Source organism: Carcharodon carcharias, chromosome 35 (genome assembly GCF_017639515.1).
Source record: "Carcharodon carcharias isolate sCarCar2 chromosome 35, sCarCar2.pri, whole genome shotgun sequence".
NCBI classification, from domain to species: Eukaryota; Metazoa; Chordata; class Chondrichthyes; order Lamniformes; family Lamnidae; genus Carcharodon; species Carcharodon carcharias.
This window is the reverse complement of record NC_054501.1, coordinates 2674538-2698910: the sequence shown is the minus strand read 5'-3', so window position 1 is coordinate 2698910 and position 24373 is coordinate 2674538. Positions and strand designations below refer to the sequence as shown.

At 59.0% G+C, this 24373-nt stretch overlaps 1 protein-coding gene across 1 annotated transcript in view; it reads left to right on the top strand.

Annotated features, from left to right (window-relative positions):
- Positions 1-7447: 7447 nt before the first annotated feature.
- LOC121272750 (protein bicaudal D homolog 2-like) overlaps positions 7448-24373 on the top strand; it is an 80424-nt gene continuing 63498 nt past the window's right edge. Inside the window, exons 1-2 of the mRNA XM_041179531.1 lie at positions 7448-7508; positions 7661-7898. Coding sequence (XP_041035465.1) covers positions 7674-7898 — 225 coding nt within the window. The 5' untranslated portion in view covers positions 7448-7508; positions 7661-7673. The remainder of the gene's footprint in view (positions 7509-7660; positions 7899-24373) is intronic.

Genomic DNA, 24373 nt, shown 5'->3' with positions numbered 1-24373 from the left:
GCTGGTGATAGAGGAGTGGACCAGGGTGTCTCCGAGAGAGCAGGCCCTTCAGAATACTGACAGGGGAGGGGACGACGTGTTGGGTGGAGGTATCGTGCTGGCAATGGCCGAGGACGATCCCTATGCATGCGGAGGCTGGCGAGGTGGAAAGTAAGGACGAGGGGAGGTGGGGGGGAAGCCCTGTCGTGGTTCCGGGAGGGATGGGAAGGGGGTCAGAGCAGTGGAGCAGCAAACAAGCCAGAAACACTTGAGGGATCTGGAATACGCTGCCTGAGAACGGGGGGGTGGGGAGGCAGGGTCAATCGAGGCTTTCGAAAAAGGGGGAAATCGGATCGCTATCTGAGGGGGAAGAACGTGCAGGGTGACGGGGGCATGGTGCTGGGGAGGGGGGCACGAAATGAGTTGCTCATTTGGAGAGCCGGCGCGGGCACGGGGGGTCGAATGGGCTCCTTGTGCCTCTGGGAGACGTGACAAGAGGTGGAGAAACCGGGAGGAGGGAGCAGAATCCTTGCCGGGTGTGTGGTCAAGGCCGCGGTGGGAGTTGGTGGGTTTATGACGAATATTGGCCGGTCGCCTCCCGTCAGAAATGGGAGTCCAGAGAGGTCAAGGAAGGTGGGGGGTGGGGGGGGGTGGTGGGAGGGAAGGGGCGGAGATGGACCACCTCAAGACAAGAGAGGGGTGGGAACTGGAGGAAATATTAATGAACTTCTCCGCTTCTGGGCGAGAGCGTGAAGCGGCACCATTACCATCATGGATTTACCGGAATAAAAGACGTGCAAAGGTGAGAAAGAGGAGCAGGAGGAGGCCATTCGGCCCCTCGAGCCTGCTTCCCCCATTCAATAAGATGGCGGCTGATCCGATTGTGTTTCAATTTCCGCAACCTTCGGTTCCCTTGTCTAACCAGAATCTATCTGCCTCGGCCTTAAAAACATTCAATAACCCCGGCCTCCTGAGGCAGAGAGGTCCAAACTCGCACAACCCTCTGAGGGGGGGGAAAAAGCTTTCTCATCTCTGTCCTAAACGAGCGACCCTCCACTCATTCCCACCGAGTGGATATACAGCACCCCCCCCCCCCCAACCACCACCACCCACCAAAAATACAGGCATAGCTAGGGTCAGCGCAGGTACCCGGAACCCTACCGAATATCTGGGAGGAAGTGAGGTGAGGCGAGGTGTTCCATGAAGAGGCCAGGCTCAGGTTGGCGGTGGATGGGGATTATTCGGGACTCCCTTCCAGGAAGAAGTGGGGAGCGCCTTCGGACCATCCCGGTGGTGTGGGGGGGAGGGGGGGGGGGGGGTGGACGGGGGACGGAGGTGTGGAGGGATTGGCCGTTTATCGGCGAAGAGGAGGCGGTTCGGGCCAGGGGACTGGAAATTGTTGAGGTGACGGTGTAGGTGGGAAGGGGGCCGGTCAAGGGGAGGAGGAAACGAGTTCAGTGGGGGCCGGAATGGGCTGAAACGATGGGGCTGCCGGGACAGTCCCGTTGGTGGATTTTGGTAAGGAGGTGGAAGCGGGCGGTGTGGGGCTGAACTTGGGGTTGGGAGCAGGAGGAGGCCATTCGGCCCCTCGATCCTGCTCCCCCATTCAATAAGATCGCGGCTGATCCGATTGTTCCTCAACTCCGCTTTCCTGCCCCTCCCCCCTCATAACCCTCGACTCCCCTCTCGTCGATCAGAAATCTGTCTCACTCGGCCTTGAATATATTCAGTGACCCGGCCCCCACTGCTCTCAGGGGGAGAGAATTCCACAGACTGACCACCCTCTGAGACAAGAAATTCCTCCTCATCTCTGTCTTCAATGGGAGACCCCTCATTCTGAAACTGTGCCCTCCCGCCTCCCCTCGTTCTAGATTCCCCCCCACAAAGGGGGGGGGGGAACATCCCCTCAGCATCCACCCTGTCAAACCCACTCCCCTCAGAATCTGACATGTTTCAATAAGATCACCTCTCATTCTTCTAAACTCCAATGGGTAGAGGCCCAACTTGCTCAACCTTTCCCCATCAGACAAACCCCCTTCGTCCCAGGAATCAGCCGAGTGAACCTTCTCTGAACGGCTTCCAATGCGAGTCTGTCCCTCCTTAAGTAAGGAGACCAGAACTGTCCAGGAGCCCCAGGAGCGCCCTCACCACCACCCTGTACAACTGTAGGTTGGAGACTATGAGGTTGGAGGCTGCAAAAGGAAGTAGGGATGCAGTGACTGACAATCCTGGAAACAATGGCTTGATGTTCAGTGGTGGAGCCATGGTCCAGAGGGGGGGTGGGAACAAGTGTCAGGGGGATATATCCTTCTATCCCTTTCTCCCTCATGTGTTTATCCAGTTCCCCCAACCACCCACCTCCCACCCCCACTTAAACACACTATTCACCTCCACCCCCTCCCTGTGGGAGTGAGTTCCACATTCTCCCCTTTCTCTGGGTGAAGATGTTTCTCCTGAATTCCCCCTGATTGGATTTCTTGCCAATCTAAGAAGCTAAGAAGTTCACTGTCGCTGGGTCAAAATCCTGGAACTCCCTCTCTAACAGCACGGTGGGTGTACCTACACCACATGGGGACAAAATCCTGGAACTCCCTCCCTAACAGCACGGTGGGTGTACCTACACCACACGGGGACAAAATCCTGGAACTCCCTCCCTAACAGCACGGTGGGTGTACCTACACCACACAGACAAAATCCTGGAACTCCCTCCCTAACAGCACGGTAGGTGTACCTACACCACATGGGACAAAATCCTGGAACTCCCTCCCTAACAGCACAGTGGGTGTACCTACACCACACGGGACAAAATCCTGGAACTCCATCCCTAACAGCATGGTAGGTGTACCTACACCACATGGGACAAAATCCTGGAACTCCCTCCCTAACAGCATGGTGGGTGTACCTACACCACACGGGGACTGCAGCGGCTCACCCACCACCTTCTCAAGGGGGCAATTAGGGATGGGGCAACAAATGCCGGGCCCGGCCAGGCATGGACAAATATATATACGCAGATTAAAAAAAAGTCCGGCTGCACCTGTGCGGAGAGACAGGGGCTGGACGGTCTACTCCTGCTCCTATTTCCTACGTTTTTTAGGTGCTGTTCTGAGTCGAATATGTCTCTTCAGGGCTGGAGGAGGGTGGAAATGGGAAGTTGTCGAAAGTGGGATGGGGTGGGGGAAGAATCACAGAATTGTCGTGCAAGAGGAGGCCATTTGGCCCATCATGTCTGCACCGGCTGTCCGAACGAGCCTGGCAAGAGGGGAAGGGGCGGTGTGGGAGACAATGAACTGCGTACAGGCGACTGGTACAGGTGGGTAGCGTTGGCCCCGGGGGAGGGGGGTCTCTGCCGGCCTTACCTGCCGTCTGGGTCATTTTTCTCTGCCCCCCACCCGCCCCCCCCCCGACTCTCCGCTTTTTCCACACCTCCCTGTGATCGCTGGCACTGCAGTCAGCGGTGCAGGCTTCTCCCCACCCACCCCCCCCAAGTCGAAACCCCGGACCGCGGGCGTGGGCGAGCTGCCGGTCTCCAGCCCGCAGCCAAGCTGGCTACATCCTTGGCGATGCAGCTGCCAACCCCCACTTTGACTCACCCAGCCCGGCCAACACAGGCTCAAGGTTGGGGAGGGGGGTGGTGGGGCAAACGGGCCAGGGATCCCCGAAGGTGGGTGAGAATCCACATCCAGCGCCCCCTCCTGCTAATGAAGCTCATCTGTCTGGCTGCAGCTGGGGGAGGGGTTAACCTTTGCGGACGCCCCTTTCCTCCCCTCCCCCCCCACCCCGCCGGATTATTGGTACCTGAAGAAAGCAGGCTCCTCAAGGGGTACAGAGATTACCGCAGCAGGGCAGGAAGGGTATTTGGGTGAACAGGTCCCTCTTAACAAAATTGGCTCGTGAAGAATCTCGACAGAACGTCACCCCTTCACTTTCTTCATCGTCCGTTCCTGGGGGGTGGTGGGTCGCTGGCTGGGCCCCAGCATTTATTGGCCTTGTTCAGAGGTCATTTCAGAGTCAACCACATCTGCTGTGGGTCTGGAGTTACATGTAGACCAGACCAGGTAAGGACGGCAGATTTCCCTTCCCTAAAGTGAACCAGATGGGGTTTTTACAACAATTGACAATGGTTTTGTGGTCACCGTTAGACTTTTAATTCCAGGTTTTGTTTGAATTGAAGAACCCGGGTCCCCCCCCAGAGCATTACCCTGGGTGTCTGGATTACTAGTCCAGTCAGAATCCCACTATGCCTCCCCCTGTCTCGGTGTTACTGCTGGTTGCATACAGGGGACAGGCTGCAATCCCTCAGATGCGGGACAAATCGATTCCCCAACTCATTCGAGCCCTTCTCTGAAAGAACTTTTAATAGGAGTTTGATTATATTTTATAAATTAATTTACAAATGTGGGAGGCACTTATAGATCAGCATTTATTGCCCATTCCTAACTGCCCCCTTGAGAAGGTGGTGGGTGAGCTGCCTTCTTGAGCCGCTGCAGTCCCGTGTGGTGTAGGTACACCCACCGTGCTGTTAGGGAGGGATTTCCAGGATTTTGTCCCATGTGGTGTAGGTACACCCACCGTGCTGTTAGGGAGGGAGTTCCAGGATTTTGTCCGTGTGGTGTAGGTACACCCCCGTGCTGTTAGGGAGGGAGTTCCAGGATTTTGACCCAGTGACAGTGAAGGAACGGCCGATATATTTCCAAGTCGGGATGGTGAGTGGCTCGGAGGGGAACTTGCAGTTGGTGGTGTTCCCCAAGTGTCTGCTACCATTGTCCTTCTAGGTGGTAGAGGTCGTGGGTTTGGGCAGCGCTGTCTAAGGAGCCTTGGTGAGTTGCTGCAGTACATCTTGTGGATGGTACACACACTGCTGCCCCTGTGCGTCGGTGGTGGAGGGTGTGAATGTTTGTGGATGGGGTGCCCATCGAGCGGGGCTGCTTTGTCCTGGACGGTGTCGAGCTTCTTGAGCGTTGTGGGAGCTGCACTCATCCAGGCAATGGGGAGTATTCCATCACACTCCTGACTTGTGCCTTATAGGTGGTGGACAGGCTTTGGGGAGTCAGGAGGTGAGTTACTCGCCACAGGATTCCCAGCCTCTGACCTGCTCTTGTAGCCACAGTGTTTATATGGCTGGGTCCAGTTCAGTTTCTGGACAAAGGTAACCCCCAGGGTATTAATAGTGGTGGATTCAGTGATGGTAATGCCATTGAATGTCAAGGGGCAATTGTTAGATTCCCTCTTGTTGGAGATTGTCATTGCCTGTCACTTGTGTGTGGTGCGACTGTTACTCGCCCAAGCCTGGGGGAGGTTATGCATGACTTGCTGACGATTTTAAATAGGAACATAGGAGATGGGAGCAGGAGGAGGCCACTCAGTCCCTCGAGGCTGCTCCGCCATTCAATTAGATCCTGGCTCATTTTCTTGCTCAATGGCATTTCCCCGCACTATCCCCAAATCCCTGGATATAACATAATACTGGAATAGTTATTTATATATAGCATAATCAAGGTTAGTCTTCTGTGATGGGCTAAGTTTATTTATCTTTTTAATGTTATTCACTTCTATGCAATTTCTCGACTGAACCAGCAAAGCACCCGTAATTTCTCTAAGGACAGTGGACTGAAATTGATGGGGTAGTAAAGACGCAGGTGTCTTGCGGGGCAGTGGGTGGTGTCCCTACCCCTGAGCCAGGCGCTCACACAAGTCCTGTGTGGCCAAAGCAACCTGTAAATTCCTCCGAGACGCCTGATGTCAGGCAGTCAGAGTTTCCTGGTCAGCCAGGGCGCAGCGGGCAGCACAAGATACATGCGTAGTTTGCTAATCATGGACCGGCGCGGTCCTTAATGCCCTATTGCGGCCTGCTGCCTGGAGGAGGAGGAGTGAAGAAACAGAGCATTTAGGGTCAGAGAATTAATACAGCACAGAAACAGGTCCTTCGGCCCATCGTGTCCATGCCAGCCATCAAGCCCCTATCTATTCTAATCCCATTTTCCAATGCTCAGCCCTGGATTCTATGGCGTTTTCAAGTGCTCATCTGAATACTTCTTAAACGTTGTGAGGGTTCCTGCCTCTCCCACCCCACCTCGGGCAGTGAGTTCCAGATTCCAACCACCCTCTGGGCGAGAAACATTTTCCTCAAATCCCCTCCGAGCCTCCTGCCCCCTTACCGTAAATCGAAGCCCCCGGGTAAGTGACACCTCCGCTAAGGGGGGGGGGGGAGTTTCTTCCTATCTACCCCCTCCCCCCCTCATAATCTTGTCTACCCTCTGTCAGCCTTCTCTGCTCTTGGGGAAAACAGCCCCAGCCTATCCGGTCTCTCTTCATAGCCGAAACGCTCCAGCCCAGGGAGCGTCCCATTTGTTGTCCAGTGTGAGTGCGAATGGCAGGGTAATGAACAGCTGCTTTTGGACCTCAAATGGGAGGAGGGTGGGGAGCAGTAGCAATGGAGGCGCCGCTATCCCGGCATGCACTGCGCCAGTGAAAGCCCTCTATTAAGAACCAAGGCTGGGGGGCGGGGCGAGGGGGGAATATTATGGGATGGGGGTAGATGAAAATGCAAGAGGAGGAGTTTGGTCCGAGGTAAATGAGAAGCGATTGATTTTCATTGAGATCCACCGCAGAACAACAGGCGGCGCCATCGCTTGAGGTTTTGCAAACCCATCTGCCAACCCCTCCTCCAGCCCGATCCGGTGACTGACGTCGGGCCGGACCAATCACAGCGCGGCGATTGTTCAGGAAGCTACGCCGATTGGCTGACGTGGCGAGGGGAGGCGGGGTTTACACCGCCCCCCAGCCCCGCCCTCTCCCGCTCAACGCATGTGCAAGTCTCTCCCGCCTACCCCACGCCCCCCAAAACCCCAACCCCTTCACGCAGGCGCAGTCTTCCCCGATTCAACGCGTCCTCCCAGAAGCGCATGCGCCGTCCCTCGCATAGGACCCAAGGACCGTCGCCCACCTCTTCGCGCACGCGCATTCTCGGACCCGACCACCGATTTTTTTTCCGCCACACCACCCACCACAGCCCCACGCATGCGCGGTGGCACTCAGCCCTTGAACGCCTTCCCCTTGGCGGTTGCGCAGTCGCTCAGTCTCGCCCCGCCCACCGCGGACCAACCCACGCATGCGCGCTCTCCCCGTCTCTCTCTTTCGGCCACTCGCTTCGAAGCCCCGCCCGCCACCAACCGACCTGCTTGTGATTGACGTGCGGGGAGCGCCCAATCGGGATTGAGGAGGTCGCCAGTCGTCGTTCAGGGAAAAGAGGAGGGGCGGTGCTGGTGGGAAGAGGAGGAACAGAAAGGGGCGGGGCGGGCCATGCAAATGAGCAAGACGTAAGCCGGGTGTGTGGGAGGGTAGGAAAAAAAAAGGCGGCTCGAGGCTCAAAGGGGAAGGGCGGGCGCGCGCGCGCGCGGGCCGGGCTAATTTGAATAAAAACGGCCGCTCGGGGCAGGCGGGCTCTTTAAGGGGAATAAAAGTCGGCTCAAACTCACAACTCGGGGGAGAGAGAAGCCGAGAGAAAGGGAGGGAGAGAAATGTGAAAGGTGGGTTTTTTTTTGGGGGGTGGGGTGGGGTGGGGTGGGGTGGGGTGGGGTGGGGGTTCGGTCGAAAGTGGCCGAGCGCGGTGGGGGGGTGGGGGGGGGTTGTTTTTTTTCCCCCCTTTTTTTGAAAAAAAATCTTTTAATTTTGCCAAAAGTCAAGAGGGGGACATGATGGCGGACCCGGCGGGAGTCAGCGGCCAGGAAGAGCTGGAGAGCCTGCGGGCCGAGGTGGAGCGGCTGAGCGCCGAGCTGGCCGAGACCAGCCAGCAGAAGGTGCAGGCGGCCCAGTACGGGCTGGCCGTGCTGGAGGAGAAGCAGGGGCTCAAGCAGCGCTTCGCCGAGCTGGAGCAGGAGCACGAAGCCGCCGTCCAGGAGCTGGAGCGCCTGAAGGAGGTGAGGCGCGAATGGTCCGGGGGCGGGGCGGGGCGGGGCGGAGGCGGGGTGTGGGTGGGTGGGTGGGTGGGGGGGGGCGGGGCTCTGCCTTTTCCCCAGCCAATCAACTTACTGCCCCCTATTCCCCCGCTGACCATTGGCTCTCCCACTTCGTCCATCAACTGTTGCCCGGCGACCGCAATGGGACACGTCTGTCCCTCCTCCTCCTCTCGCCTAATCGTCTGCTTATTTCTTGCGCCTCTCATTGGTCCACTTACCCGTCCATCAGCCGTTGCCCGGCGACCGCAGTGGGACACATCTGTCCCTCCTCCTCCTCTCGCCTAATCGTCTGCTTCTTTCTTGCGCCTCTCATTGGTCCACTTACCCGTCCATCAGCCGTTGCCCGGCGACCACAATGGATCACGTCAGCTACCCGCACCTTCTCTCCCTCCCTCATCGCCTGGCTCCTCCTCCTCCCTTCTGGCTCCGGCGGCTTATTGGCCAGCCCTCCCCTCCCCTCCCCTCCCCTCCCCTAGACCGCGTTGCCAGGGCTGCGAGGGCGGGGTGCTCGGCCTCGACGCCGGTGGGCGTTGGCCCAATGGCCGGCCTTCGCTGGCCATTGGCCCGGGGCCTTGTCAATCAGCTCTTGCCAAGGTGACCACTCTGGAGCGCGTGAGGGTGCGGTGGGCCACCTCGACGCTCCCCAATCCTATGCCTCCCATCCACCTTTACTGGGGTCCTCATTGGACCGCCCTCTCGTCAATCAACCCGTTGCCCAGCGACCACAATGCCGAACCCCCCCCCGCCCACTCGAAATCTATTGCTTCCCTCCTCCCCAAGCTCCCTGATTGGCCACTTGCCGCTGTCAATCAAGAGCCGGGGGGCGGGTCCAGCGAGCAGGCGGGAAATTTGAATGAACTCTTTGCCTTGGCCATTTTGTTGGGTTGAGTCAATGGGGGATGGGGGGCAAATTACATTTTTATCCTCTTTACAGCAAGGGAACCCCGGCAAGAAAATAAACTAAAATAAGCTAAGATCGTGCGAAATAGGAGCAGGAGGAGGCCATTTGGCCCCTCGACCCTGCTACCCCATTCAATACGATCGCGTCTGATCCAATTGTGGCCTCGACTCCACTTCCCTGTCCGTCCCCCTCATAACCCTCGACTCCCCTCGTCGATTAGAAATCTGTCTCACTCGGCCTTGAATATATTCAGTGACCTGGCCGCCACTGCTCTCAGGGGGAGGGGGAGGGGGAGGGGAGAGAATTCCACAGACTGACCACCCTCTGAGACAAGAAATTCCTCCTCGTCTCCATCTTCAATGGGAGACCCCTCATTCTGAAACTGTGCCCCCCCCCTCCCCTCGTTCTAGATTCCCATCCTCTCAACATCCACCCTGTCAAACCCCCTCCCCTCAGAATCTGACATGTTTCAATAAGATCACCTCTCATTCTTCTAAACTCCAATGGGTAGAGGCCCAACCTGCTCAACCTTTCCCCATCAGACAAACCCCCTTCGTCCCAGGAATCAGCCGAGTGAACCTTCTCTGAACGTCTTCCAATGCGAGTCTGTCCCTCCTTCACTGAGGAGACCAGAACTGTCCACAGTGCCCCAGGAGCGGCCTCACCAACGCCCTGTCCAGTTGTAGCAAGACTTCCCCACTTTTATACTCCATCCATCCTCGCAATAAAGGACAACTTTCCATTTGGCTTCCTAATCACTCGCTGCATCTGCATACTAACTATTTTGTGATTCATGAACCATGACACCCAGATCCCCCTGCACTGCAGCGTCCTGCAGTCTCTTTCTATTTCAATAATATCCTGCTTTTCTATTCTTGGTGCCCATGGACAGAAATCTGTAAAGGCAGCAGGGAAGTTTGTTAAAGTGGTTAAAACGGTATTTGGATTACTCTGGTTTCTAGACAAAGGAATATAATCTAAGAGCCAAGCGATCGTACTGGGAATTTATAAATCACTGGTTTGGCGCCAGCTAGGGGGTTTCTGGAAAATTTTAGGCCCCACACTTTAGGAAGGATGTCAGGGCCTTAGTAAGGTTTACAGAGAGCTTTACCTGGATGTCACCAGGGTGAGAGGGACCTCAGCCCCATGACTGTTCTCCTGGGAACAGGCGAGGCCAAGAGGTGATTTGAAGACAGGTATGAAAGGCGACAAGGTGGGGGCAGAGAAAAACTGCTCCCTCCAGCGAGTGGGTTCACTACCCAGAAGGTACAGGTTTAAAATGATTGGAGAAAGATCGATAGAGTGAGACGAGAGGAAATATTTTCTCTCCGAGTGCTGCAGCGAGCTCGATGTGAAAAGGTTTTGGAAGCTGTCTCCATCACTGATTTTGGAAAGGGAGTTGCAGGGTTCCTGAGGGTTGGTAGGAAAATGCAGGGGGCGTGTGCATTAAACATAACTGCTCTTTCAAAGAGGGTCAGTGCTGAGGGAGCTACACACTGTCGGAGGGTCGGTATTGAGGGAGTGCCGCACTGTGGGAGGGTCAGTGCTGAGGGAGTGCCGCACTGTGGGAGGGTCAGTGCTGAGGGAGTGCCGCACTGTGGGAGGGTCAGTGCTGAGGGAGTGCCGCACTGTGGGAGGGTCAGTGCTGAGGGAGTGCCGCACTGTGGGAGGGTCAGTGCTGAGGGAGTGCCGCACTGTGGGAGGGTCAGTGCTGAGGGAGTGCCGCACTGTGGGAGGGTCAGTGCTGAGGGAGTGCCGCACTGTGGGAGGGTCAGTGCTGAGGGAGTGCCGCACTGTGGGCGGGTCAGTGCTGAGGGAGTGCCGCACTGTGGGCGGGTCAGTGCTGAGGGAGTGCCGCACTGTGGGCGGGTCAGTGCTGAGGGAGTGCCGCACTGTGGGCGGGCCAGTGCTGAGGGAGTGCCGCACTGTGGGCGGGCCAGTGCTGAGGGAGTGCCGCACTGTGGGCGGGCCAGTGCTGAGGGAGTGCCGCGCTGTGGGAGGGCCAGTGCTGAGGGAGTGCCGCGCTGTGGGAGGGCCAGTGCTGAGGGAGTGCCGCGCTGTGGGAGGGCCAGTGCTGAGGGAGTGCCGCGCTGTGGGAGGGCCAGTGCTGAGGGAGTGCCGCGCTGTGGGAGGGCCAGTGCTGAGGGAGTGCCGCGCTGTGGGAGGGCCAGTGCTGAGGGAGTGCCGCGCTGTGGGAGGGCCAGTGCTGAGGGAGTGCCGCGCTGTGGGAGGGCCAGTGCTGAGGGAGTGCCGCGCTGTGGGAGGGCCAGTGCTGAGGGAGTGCCGCGCTGTGGGAGGGCCAGTGCTGAGGGAGTGCCGCGCTGTGGGAGGGCCAGTGCTGAGGGAGTGCCGCGCTGTGGGAGGGCCAGTGCTGAGGGAGTGCCGCGCTGTGGGAGGGCCAGTGCTGAGGGAGTGCCGCGCTGTGGGAGGGCCAGTGCTGAGGGAGTGCCGCGCTGTGGGAGGGCCAGTGCTGAGGGAGTGCCGCGCTGTGGGAGGGCCAGTGCTGAGGGAGTGCCGCGCTGTGGGAGGGCCAGTGCTGAGGGAGTGCCGCGCTGTGGGAGGGCCAGTGCTGAGGGAGTGCCGCGCTGTGGGAGGGCCAGTGCTGAGGGAGTGCCGCGCTGTGGGAGGGCCAGTGCTGAGGGAGTGCCGCGCTGTGGGAGGGCCAGTGCTGAGGGAGTGCCGCGCTGTGGGAGGGCCAGTGCTGAGGGAGTGCCGCGCTGTGGGAGGGCCAGTGCTGAGGGAGTGCCGCGCTGTGGGAGGGCCAGTGCTGAGGGAGTGCCGCGCTGTGGGAGGGCCAGTGCTGAGGGAGTGCCGCGCTGTGGGAGGGCCAGTGCTGAGGGAGTGCCGCGCTGTGGGAGGGCCAGTGCTGAGGGAGTGCCGCGCTGTGGGAGGGCCAGTGCTGAGGGAGTGCCGCGCTGTGGGAGGGCCAGTGCTGAGGGAGTGCCGCGCTGTGGGAGGGCCAGTGCTGAGGGAGTGCCGCGCTGTGGGAGGGCCAGTGCTGAGGGAGTGCCGCGCTGTGGGAGGGCCAGTGCTGAGGGAGTGCCGCGCTGTGGGAGGGCCAGTGCTGAGGGAGTGCCGCGCTGTGGGAGGGCCAGTGCTGAGGGAGTGCCGCGCTGTGGGAGGGCCAGTGCTGAGGGAGTGCCGCGCTGTGGGAGGGCCAGTGCTGAGGGAGTGCCGCGCTGTGGGAGGGCCAGTGCTGAGGGAGTGCCGCGCTGTGGGAGGGCCAGTGCTGAGGGAGTGCCGCGCTGTGGGAGGGCCAGTGCTGAGGGAGTGCCGCGCTGTGGGAGGGCCAGTGCTGAGGGAGTGCCGCGCTGTGGGAGGGCCAGTGCTGAGGGAGTGCCGCGCTGTGGGAGGGCCAGTGCTGAGGGAGTGCCGCGCTGTGGGAGGGCCAGTGCTGAGGGAGTGCCGCGCTGTGGGAGGGCCAGTGCTGAGGGAGTGCCGCGCTGTGGGAGGGCCAGTGCTGAGGGAGTGCCGCGCTGTGGGAGGGCCAGTGCTGAGGGAGTGCCGCGCTGTGGGAGGGCCAGTGCTGAGGGAGTGCCGCGCTGTGGGAGGGCCAGTGCTGAGGGAGTGCCGCGCTGTGGGAGGGCCAGTGCTGAGGGAGTGCCGCGCTGTGGGAGGGCCAGTGCTGAGGGAGTGCCGCGCTGTGGGAGGGCCAGTGCTGAGGGAGTGCCGCGCTGTGGGAGGGCCAGTGCTGAGGGAGTGCCGCGCTGTGGGAGGGCCAGTGCTGAGGGAGTGCCGCGCTGTGGGAGGGCCAGTGCTGAGGGAGTGCCGCGCTGTGGGAGGGCCAGTGCTGAGGGAGTGCCGCGCTGTGGGAGGGCCAGTGCTGAGGGAGTGCCGCGCTGTGGGAGGGCCAGTGCTGAGGGAGTGCCGCGCTGTGGGAGGGCCAGTGCTGAGGGAGTGCCGCGCTGTGGGAGGGCCAGTGCTGAGGGAGTGCCGCGCTGTGGGAGGGCCAGTGCTGAGGGAGTGCCGCGCTGTGGGAGGGCCAGTGCTGAGGGAGTGCCGCGCTGTGGGAGGGCCAGTGCTGAGGGAGTGCCGCGCTGTGGGAGGGCCAGTGCTGAGGGAGTGCCGCGCTGTGGGAGGGCCAGTGCTGAGGGAGTGCCGCGCTGTGGGAGGGCCAGTGCTGAGGGAGTGCCGCGCTGTGGGAGGGCCAGTGCTGAGGAGTGCCGCGCTGTGGGAGGGCCCAGTGCTGGGGGAGTGCCGCGCTGTGGGAGGGCCAGTGCTGAGGGGAGTGCCCGCGCTGTGGGAGGGCCAGTGCTGGGGGAGTGCCGCGCTGTGGGAGGGCCAGTGCTGGGGGAGTGCCGCGCTGTGGGAGGGCCAGTGCTGGGGGAGTGCCGCGCTGTGGGAGGGCCAGTGCTGAGGGAGTGCCGCGCTGTGGGAGGGCCAGTGCTGAGGGAGTGCCGCGCTGTGGGAGGGCCAGTGCTGAGGGAGTGCCGCGCTGTGGGAGGGCCAGTGCTGCGGGAGTGCCGCGCTGTGGGAGGGCCAGTGCTGCGGGAGTGCCGCGCTGTGGGAGGGCCAGTGCTGCGGGAGTGCCGCGCTGTGGGAGGGCCAGTGCTGCGGGAGTGCCGCGCTGTGGGAGGGCCAGTGCTGAGGGAGTGCCGCGCTGTGGGAGGGCCAGTGCTGCGGGAGTGCCGCGCTGTGGGAGGGCCAGTGCTGAGGGAGTGCCGCGCTGTGGGAGGGCCAGTGCTGAGGGAGTGCCGCGCTGTGGGAGGGCCAGTGCTGAGGGAGTGCCGCGCTGTGGGAGGGCCAGTGCTGAGGGAGTGCCGCGCTGTGGGAGGGCCAGTGCTGAGGGAGTGCCGCGCTGTGGGAGGGCCAGTGCTGAGGGAGTGCCGCGCTGTGGGAGGGCCAGTGCTGAGGGAGTGCCGCGCTGTGGGAGGGCCAGTGCTGAGGGAGTGCCGCGCTGTGGGAGGGCCAGTGCTGAGGGAGTGCCGCGCTGTGGGAGGGCCAGAGCTGAGGGTGGGCCAGTGCTGAGGGAGAGTCGCACTCTCGGAGCGTCAGTATTGAGGGAGCGCTGCAGTGTCGGAGGCACTGTCTTTCAGAATAACCCATAAACCGAGGTTCCGTAAGGTACATGTTAAAAGTTCACACGGCACAATTTTGACATCGAGCAGGGGCAGTTCTCCTTGGTGTCCTGGGCCCCGAAACCGATCCCTCAATTGACATCCGCCCCGGGTCTAACCCATTGCCTGTGAAAGGGGGCTCGTTCTGCATGTGACGGGGTGGGGGGGCGGTTGAGTTTTGTAGAAGCCCCTTTCAGCATGGGGACCGCGATTCAACACCTGGCGTGAGGTTGATGAGCGGCCCAGATGTGGCCAACGCCAGAGGAACCCCCAGGCCTTTGGCTCCAAGCTGCCTTGGCTATTGGAAATTGGAAATTCCAAACCCGGGATCGATAGGCTTTTGCTGGGGGGAGGGCGGATTGAGGGTCCCAGGTCCGAGGGGTGAGCAGAGGCCGCTCTCGCTCTCGCTGACGGACCGCGGGCTCAACTGCTGCTGTAAACACTGTCCCCTCCCCTGGCCCCGTCTTCACGTCCCCCTCCCCACCGCCGAGGGGAAGAGACTTGCATTCCCACGGCGCCGGTCACATCCCAGCCAGTGAAGGACTCTCGAAAGGGAGTGGCTGCCGCTAAATAGGAGGCGGGTCAGCAGATTTGGGCAGGGCACGATCCCAGATCCGGCCTGTTGGCAAGTCTCCCGGATCATCTCGGCATTATCTTTCCTTTAGCGATGGACACCGACTCCAGCCAGACCTCTCTTGTTTGTTATTTTCCACCCAACCCCACCCCGCCCGTCCCCTCGCTTTTTATCTCTCCAGCTCCTTCACCTCCAACGGTGACGGGGGATCTTCATTTGTCGCACTTCTACCCTGCCTTCACCTTGTGCACTCACCCCCCCCACCCTCCGGTGCCATTTAAGCTCTCCTGACACTCCCGTCCCCTCCCACCCCATGCCCTGTCATGCACACACCCCCCCCACCACCGCCGCACCGTATCCATCTCGCTGTAGATCTTTCTCCCCCACGTCTGATGTATCGCTCTCCGTCCACGGGCGCTGCCTGGCCTGCCGAGACCTTCCGGCATTTCTGTCCCTCTTGTCTCTTCTCGTTAGCTCTCCCTCCTCCCCCCGACCCCCCCCAACTATCGCCTGCCTGTTTGGAAACTGGGTTCCGTGTGAACGATATCAGGCTGGAGCTGTACTGTCATCGTCTGTGTTATTATTTGGTCCCTATTGCAAGAAGATTGGAGAACAGGAATAAAATAGTCTTGCTACGAGCGTGCAGGGTTTTGGTGAGACCACGTCTGGAATACCGTGGTCTCCACATTTAAGGAAGGATAGACTCGCTCGGAGGCGGGACAGCGAAGGTTCACTCGATTGGTCCCTGGGATGAGGTGGGGGGTTGTCCTACGATGAGAGGCTGAGTAAATTGGGCCGATGTTCTCTGGAGTTTAGCAGAATGAGAGGCGATCGCATTGAGACGGACAAGATTCTGATGGGGTTTGACAGGGTGGGCTCGGAGAGATTGTCTCCCCTGCTCGGGGGGGGATCTAAAACACGGAGTGGGGAAGGGGGCGCAGTCTCAGGATAAGGGGCTGATCATTTCGGACTGAGAGGAGGAGAAATTTCTTCACTCGAAGGGTTGTGAATCTTTGGGATTCTCTCCCCCCCGCAGAGGGTTGTGAATCTTTGGGATTCTCTCTCTCCCCCCCCACCAGAGGGTTGCGGACGCTCCATCGTTGAAGATGTTCGAGAACGGGAGGGCGGAGTTTTGGTCTCTCGGTGAATCGAGAGACATGGGGAGCAGGTGGGGAAGTGGGAGTTGAAGCCCAAGGTCGGCCATGATGGGATTGAAGGGGGGAGCAGGATTGATGGGCCGAATGGGCCACCCCAGCTCTGAGCTCTTGTTCTATCCAAAGGGTTTTTTATTAACGTTGTGGCTGTTTAAGAGCTGGGCGAGAGTAGATTTCAGTTGATCGCCAGTGAGGTGTAGAGTAGGTGTTTGAAATGACGAGAACTGCTGCTTGCATTCAGGTAGCGCATTTTCCCACGTAAGAGGACATGTGGCCCAAAGGCTAGGTTTTAAGGAGCGTCTTACAGGGGAAAGAAAGGTGTTGGAGGTTCAAGGAGTGTAGGACCCTGCTCCCGGGTGATCTGAAAGCTGCCCGATTGGGGTTTAAAGAGCAGCAGTTCTTTAGACCCTCCAGCGGCGCAGTGCTCCCTCAATGCCGACCCTCCCACAGTGCAGCACTGACCCTCCGACAGTGCTGCGCTCCCTCAGCGCTGACCCTCCGACAGTGCTGCGCTCCCTCAGCGCTGACCCTCCGACAGTGCTGCGCTCCCTCGGCGCTGACCCTCCGACAGTGCTGCGCTCCCTCGGCGCTGACCCTCCGACAGTGCTGCGCTCCCTCGGCGCTGACCCTCCGACAGTGCTGCGCTCCCTCGGCGCTGACCCTCCGACAGTGCGCTGCGCTCCCTCGGCGCTGACCCTCCGACAGTGCGGCGCTCCCTCGGCGCTGACCCTCCGACAGTGCGGCGCTCCCTCGGCGCTGACCCTCCGACAGTGCGGCGCTCCCTCGGCGCTGACCCTCCGACAGTGCGGCGCTCCCTCGGCGCTGACCCTCCGACAGTGCGGCGCTCCCTCGGCGCTGACCCTCCGACAGTGCGGCGCTCCCTCGGCGCTGACCCTCCGACAGTGCGGCGCTCCCTCGGCGCTGACCCTCCGACAGTGCGGCGCTCCCTCAGCGCCGACCCTCCGACAGTGCGCCGCTCCCTCAGCACCGACCCTCCGACAGTGCGGCACTCCCTGACCCTGCGACAGTGCGGCGCTCCCTTGGCGCTGACCCTCCGACAGCGCGGCGCTCACTCGTCTCCGGGAGCGCAGCCCTCCCTGGTCGCTGACACAGATTGCCGGTCAGGATTGAGGTTGGATTGGAGTTTGAGCGACAGGTTACTGACACTTCAAATCTTTCTCTCTCCTTCCCACCGGCCATCTCCAGCAGAAAGTGGTGCTTGTTGTTTTAGTTGAGAAGATCCCCATGTCTGTAAACACTGGGCTTGGCTGTGCTGCATTCCTGAAGTGCCAGCATTTGAAGTCTAGTACTGGATGGTTTATTTGTGCTGGTAACAAACAGAGCACCCTCCACCCCACCCCCAACCGGCTCAATCCCTGGGATTCATGACTCACTCTCACACATCCTTCCTCCTGCCACAGCCATCTCTCCTCTACTGTTTTCAGTGGCTTAGAAACTGAGGCAGGATCTTTGCTGAATTTCCCCTCCTTGTGTTAGATCCCTCCCGGCCTCTTCTCGGTGACCTCTGGTCAACGACTCTCCCTATCTCTCTAACCTCCTCCAGCCCCTACACCCCTCCCTATCTCTCTAACCTCCTCCAGCCCCTACACCCCTCCCTATCTCTCTAACCTCCTCCAGCACCTACACCCCTCCCTATCTCTCTAACCTCCTCCAGCCCCTACAACCCTCCCTATCTCTGTAACCTCCTCCAGCCCCTACAACCCTCCCTATCTCTGTAACCTCCTCCAGCCCCTACAACCCTCCCTATCTCTGTAACCTCCTCCAGCCCCTACACCCCTCCCTATTCTGTAACCTCCTCCAGCCCCTACAACCCTCCCTATCTCTGTAACCACCTCCAGACCCTACAACCCTCCCTATCTCTGTAACCACCTCCAGCCACTACACCCCTCCCTATCTCTGTAACCTCCTCCAGCCCCTACAGCCCTCCCTATCCCTGTAACCTCGTCCAGTCCCTTCAAACCCTCCCTGTCTCTGGATTATGGGCCTGTAGCCTGTTGAGTGGGGCTCGAGCCCACAACCCTCTGACTCGGGCGAGAGTGAGACCCAGTGAGCCCGTTTGCCGTAACTCCTGTCGGGGCCCTGTCAGGCTGTGTTCGTCGCCTGTTGATCGGCAGACTTCACCTCTGCAGGTCCATCGCCCATTCTCCCACTCCCACGCCCTTCCCAATCTCGCCCAGGGCCCCCAGTGCAGTAAATGCCAAACCAGCCAAGAAAAGTACTGCCATGATGGTGAGAATGATCCCCACAGGTTACAGCGCGAGCGCCAGGGCAGACACAGCCACGGAAACATCAATAGGCCAACTTGTTTCATTTCTGATTATTAGCCTCCCCTCCCCCCCCCCCCCACCCCCGCCGAGCCGCGTTTGCTGAGGCGGGTGGTCTCGGTGACAAAGACATGCCCTCTCCCCGAGCTGGGGGCCATTGGGAGATTCTTGTCTCTGAGGAAACTGTTTTAGAATGGGCTCCTTGCCCATTGCCTGACCTCTGTCTGCTGTTTTCCCCTCTCTCGTGTTTATATTTCGTGTCGAGGTGGTGAGTCATACCTTGGGAAGCTTCCACGTTTAGCAGCAGGGCTCCCCCCTCTATCCTGCCTCCCAGTTTCCTTGTTGGGGGGCAGAGGGTGGGGGGGTGGGGGGGGTTTCCTACATGTGTGTGGCCTGCCACTGATTTCAGCCAGCAATTCTTTGGCCTGCAGGGAGCGTTTGAGGGGTCCTGGCTTTCCTCTCACTGGCCAGCACTTGCTGCAACAACTTGCCTTTATATAGCGTTGTTGGCGTAATAAAAGAGTGCTTCACAGGAGCGTATTCAGGCAGAATCTGACCCCGAGCCACATGAGGAGATTTTAGGGACAGGCAGCCAAAAGCTCGGTCAAAGAGGTCAGTTTTTAAAGAGCAACTTAAAGGAGGAGACAGGGAGAGAGAGAGACAGGGAGAGAGAGAGAGAGAGACAGGGAGAGAGAGAGAGAGAGACAGGGAGAGAGAGAGAGAGAGACAGGGAGAGAGAGAGAGAGAGACAGGGAGAGAGAGAGAGAGAGACAGGGAGAGAGAGAGAGAGAGAGACAGGGAGAGAGAGAGAGAGAGACAGGGAGAGAGAGAGAGAGAGACAGGGAGAGAGAGAGAGAGAGACAGGGAGAGAGAGAGAGAGAGACAGGGAGAGAGAGACACACAGAGTGAGAGAGACAGAGACAGTTTTAGGGAGGGAATTCCAGAACTCAGGGCCCCCCAGGCAGCTGAAGGCACGGCCGCCAATGGTGGAGCGATGGGAATCGGGGGATGCTCGAGAGGCCGGAATTGGAGGAGGGCAGAGATCTCGGAGGGTTGTAGGAGGTTACAGAGATAGGGAGTGTTGTAGGGGCTGAAGGAGGTTACAGGGATAGGGAGGGGTGTAGGGGCTGGAGGAGGTTAGAGAGATAGGGAGGGGTGTAGGGGCTGGAGGAGATTACAGAGCTAGGGAGGATTGCAGGGGCTGGAGGAGGTTAGAGAGAAAGGGAGGGTCATAGGGGCTGGAGGAGGTTACAGAGATAGGGAGGGGTGTAGGGGCTGGAGGAGGTTACAGAGATAGGGAGGGTCATAAGGGCTGGAGGAGATTACAGAGATTCTGTGGAAAGGTGGAGAAGTAACATACCAAGTTGAGAACGTAGATCAACATGTGCCAGGACTAGAGTGTTTTTGACTGAGAAGTGGGATGTTTGTGTGCAGTGAGGAAGTGGGGGTGGGAGAGGGGCAGCAGCGTGTAAACCTGTGGCCTTATGGTTTATTTCTTGCCTTTGTACCACCCGTCAGGAAGGATGTCGAGGGTTTCGGTGGGGAGCGCGGAGGGGATTTACCAGAACAGTTCCTAGGGATGAGGGGACTTCAGTTCATATGGAGAGACGGGAGGGAGCCGGGATTATTCCCCTCGGAGCGGAGAAGGTTGAGGGGGAGATTGAATCGAGGGGGGTTCAAAATCATGAGGGAGTCTTGATTGAGTGAATGAGGAGAAACTGTTCCCAGTGGCGGGAGGGTCAGTAACCAGAGGGCGGGGGTGGGGGGGCACAGATTGAAGAGAATCGGCAGGGCGGGGGAGGGTGGGTGGTGGGAGGGGAGATGAGAATTTTATTTATTTTGGACGTAGTGAGTTGTTGTGATCTGGAAGGCGCTGCCCGAAAGGGCGGGGGAAGCAGATTCACGTTCGATAAGTGGTGGGGGGGGGGTGGATAAATACTGGAAGGGGGACAAAGTTGCGGGGCTATGTGGTGGTGGGGTGGGGGACAGAGAGGGGAGAGCAGGCGGGGAGGGAGTGTGGGGCTAATTGGACAGCACTCTCAAAGAGCCAGCAGCTGAACGGCCTTTTCCCCCGCTGTAAGATTCTGTGATACCCCTCGTGCTCCGAAACGGGACCTCCCCTCACCCTTCCCCCCCCCGCCCCCCCACCGCGCCTGCTTTTCCAATTGTCCCCCTGCCTGTTGTGCGTATGTATGCCTGTTCCCATTTTCAGTAGTGCAAGGGCTGGTAATTTTAAACCCCGCCAGCGAGTGAGTCATTGGCCTGGAAGTGTAACCTTCCCAGTCAGCTTCCCGGCTGCACGGTATAATTCAGATATCGTAATGGAATTCATCTGGCGTGTGTGTGACGCCCAGATTATTGGAACCTTTTTAAAAATACCCTTCTAAATAATACTGATTGTTGCTTCCAAAAACAGCACTTACCAGGCTGTAGACCTTGGCACGGGACATCCCATCAGCCTGCAGGACACTTTATCCATGCCGTTCCTTGTGGAATGCACTTTTCCTTCTCTCTCAGCTCGCCGTGCAGCAGTCAGTGTCCGTATCGAAGCGTTGCCGGGGGTTCAGATGAGAGGGGGGCGTGGTGGGGGTAGAGTTTGTATCAACTGGGCCTTGTGTGGCCTTGACTGCAGGTGGGGAAGGCTGATTCGAGGTGGAGGTGGAGCGGTGAGTGGGGGTGGGTGTTGGTGACGCCCCTGCCTCAGAGCCCGAAGCTCTGTGCCCGGGTGCCACCTAATGGTCGTGGGTGGGTGGGGGGGGGCGGGGGCGATGATGCATCAACCTGCCAACCTTTCCCTGCTACTGTTACTGCTGCTGCTGCCGGACATCAGCATGGGGTGGGGGGGGGGTGCGGGCAGCGGGGGAGATGGTGTTAAGTCACTGCACTGGTGACCCTGAGGCCCCAGGCTAACACTCTGGGGACCTGGGGGTGGTGGGGGGTCAAATCCCACCACGGCGGCCGGATCGTCCCACTCCTTCCCCCAGCTCCCGGAAATTCTCCCCCTTCAATTGTCCAGCGAGTAAAACCTGGGATCGCGAGCCAGTCATCAGTGGCGGTGACCGTGACGATGACCATCGATCATCATGACAAACCCCATCTGGTTCACTAACGCCCCCTTTAGGGGAGGGAAATCTGCCTTCCTTACCCAGCCCCCCGGTCTGGCCTACACGTGACTCCAGACCCCACAGCCTTGTGGTCGACTCTTAACTGCACCCCACCTCCCCCATGCAATGGCCGAGTGATGACGCTCCAGTTCACGGGGCAATTGAGGCTGGGCAACAAACGCCAGCGACCACCCCCCCCCGCCCCCCCGCCCCACGTCCCATGAAGGAATCCTTTAAAAACCCAAAACTGGGGAATTCGGGAGAGAGGGTTAGGAAACGCCTCTTCACGCAGAGGCTGGCGGACGGGTGGCTCCTGTCCCCCTGGGAGAGAAAGCAGCCAGCGCTCGCTGGATGTATCCCCTCAAACCGGAGTGCAGAAGATTGGCGCCGGCCGCGCTCAAAAGCCGGCAGCTGGAGCCTACGGTAACAATTTGGCCGCGATCCCGTTGCACGGGGGGAGCAGGTCCGAGGGGCTGAATTCCCCCTCCCCCTCCCCCTTGTCCGGTTCCTGTGTCTCGGCTGAACCTCGCCTTGGCTGCTTGGCGATATCAGCGGGCTGGGTCCACAGAGCATTCCTTCCTCCGCTTGGCTGTCGGGCAGCTGGCGAGGGATTCCACATGCACAGCGCCCACCGTCAGGATGACACAGTGTTGCCTCCCCACCCCCACTCCCAAACCCACCCACCCACCCACCGCCCCCCCCCCCCCCCCCCCCACCCCCCCACCGTCTCCTGGTAAGTATTGGGACTGCGTCACTCCACAGTTCACAGAATCCCACAAAGACAGCACAGGAGGAGGCCACTTGGCCCATTGAGGCTGGGCTGGGCCCGGCCCACTCCAGGAGCAAACCGGATCGTCCCACTCCTTCCCCAGCTCCCGGAAGCTTTTCCCCTTCAATCGCTCATCCAGTTCCCTTTTGAAAGCCTCGAGTGACGCTCCCCTCCCCCACACTTGCAGGCAGCGCACTCCAGGTCCCAACCGCTCGCTGCATGAAAAAGTTTCTCCTCGCGCCTCCGTCGTTCCTTTTGCCGATTCTCTTCAATCTGTGTCCCCCTCTGGTTACCGACCCTCCTGCCACTGGAAACAGCTTCTCCTCATTTACTCAAACAAATCCCCCTTGTGATTTTGAACGCCTCAGTTAAATCTCCCCCTTAACCTCCTCTTCTCCAAGCAGAAGAATCCCGGCTTCTCCAATCTCTCCACATTAACTGAAGTCCCTCATCTCTCTATAACTTCAACTGTCTCCATTCATTTTTTTAAATTAATTCACGAGATGTAGGCTTTGCTGGCTCATCCAGCATTTATTGCCCATCCCTAGTTGCCCTTGAGAAGGTGGTGGGTGAGCCGCCTTCTTCAGCTGCAGCAATCCCTGCTTTGTAGGTACACCCACCGTGCTGTTAGGGGGGAAGTTCCAGGATTTTGACCCCAGCGACAGTGAAGGAACGGCCGGTATATTTCCAAGTCGGGATGGTGTGGGGCTTGGAGGGGAACTTGCGGGTGGTGGTGTCCCCATGTGTCTGCTGCCCTTGTCCTTCTAGATGGTAGAGGTCGTAGGTTTGGGCAGCGCTGTCAAAGGAGCCTTGGCAAGTTGCTGCAGTGCATCTTGTAGATGGTACACACACTGCTGCCCCTGTGCGTCGGTGGTGGAGGGAGTGAATGTTTGTGGATGGGGTGCTGATCAAGCGGGGCTGCTTTTTCCTGGATGATGTCGAGCTTCTTGAGTGTTGTGGGAGCTGCACTCATCCAGGCAAGTGGGGAGTATCCCATCACACTCCTGACTTGTGCCTTGTAGATGGTGGACAGGCTTTGGGGAGTCAGGAGGTGAGTTACTCACTGCAGGATTCCCAGCCTCTGACCTGCTCTTGTAGCCACAGTATTTATATGGCTGGTCCAGTTCAGTTTCTGGTCAATGGTAACCCCCAGGATGTTGATAGTGGGGGATTCAGTGATGGGAATGCCGTTGAACATCAAAGGAAGATGGTCAGATTCTCTCTTGTTGGAGATGGCCATTGCCTGGCACTTGTGTGGCACGAATGTTACTTGCCACTTGTCAGCCCCAAGCCTGGATATTGTCCAGTTCTTGCTGCATTTGGACATGGACTGCTTCAGTATCTGAGGAGTCATGAATGGTGCTGAACATTGTGCAACCATCAGCGAACATCCCCACTTCTGACCTTATGATGGGAGGAAGGTCATTGGTGAAGCAGCTGAAGATGGTTGGGCCGAGGACACTACCAACCTTCCTACCACCCCTCGTTTTTGTATTTTTCCTTATTTCCCCTGGGAAGAGCCTGTCGAGTGGGTGTTCCGTACCCGCGACCCCCTGACTCTCGGGCATGACAGCGAGACCCACACTGAGCCACGGCCGACAGCGCAGGAGGAGATGTTCTCGTATGAACCCCTGGCCCACGAGCCCGCCTGCTCCTGCTACATAGCACAGCGACCAAGCACCGTGAAATGTCCCGGCGTACTGAGTTACCGCCCTCATTCACAGGCATGAGGAAGTGTCCTCTTACCTGGCCTCCATGCTGACGGGTCTGTCATTTCCTCCTCACTTGTTTATCATTAGCCTGATGCAAATCCTGTCAGCCCCAGGCACCGCAGCGGTTTGTGTGTCATGTAATGTTTTCGCCCTTGACTGCCTAACCCACAGACAGGAAAGCACCCACTGCTCTGAGCTCCTCCTGATTCAAAAACCTCGCCTTTCTATTGTGCCCGTCCCAGAAGGTGCTTGAGAGCTTCACGTAGAAACTCGGAGCAGGAGAAGGCCATTCGGCCCTTCGAGCCTGCTCCCCCATTCATTATGATCATGGCTGATCATCCAACTCAATAGCCTGCTCCCCGCTTTCTCCCCATACCCTTTGACCCCTTTCGCCCCAAGAGCTATATCGAACTCCTTCTTGAAAACATACAATGTTTTGGTCTCAACTACTTCCTGTGGTAGCGAATTCCACAGGCTCACCACTCTCTGGGTGAAGAAATTTCTCCTCATCTCAGTCCTAAATGGTCTACCCCATATCCTCAGACTGTGACCCCTGGTTCTGGACTCCCCCACCATCGGGAACACCCTTCCTGCATCTACCCTGTCTAGTCCTGTTAGAATTTTATAGGTTTCTATGAGATCCCCCCTCACTCTTCTGAACTCCAGCGAATATAATCCTAATCGACTCAATCTCTCCTCCTATGTCAGTCCAGCCATCCCAGGAATCAGTCGGGTAAACCTTCGCTGCACTCCCTCTATAGCAAGTACATCCTTCCTCAGATAAGGAGACAAAAACTGCACAATATTCCAGGTGCGGTCTCACCAAGGCCCTGTACAATTGCAGCAAGACATCCCTGTTCCTGTACTCGAATCCTCTGGC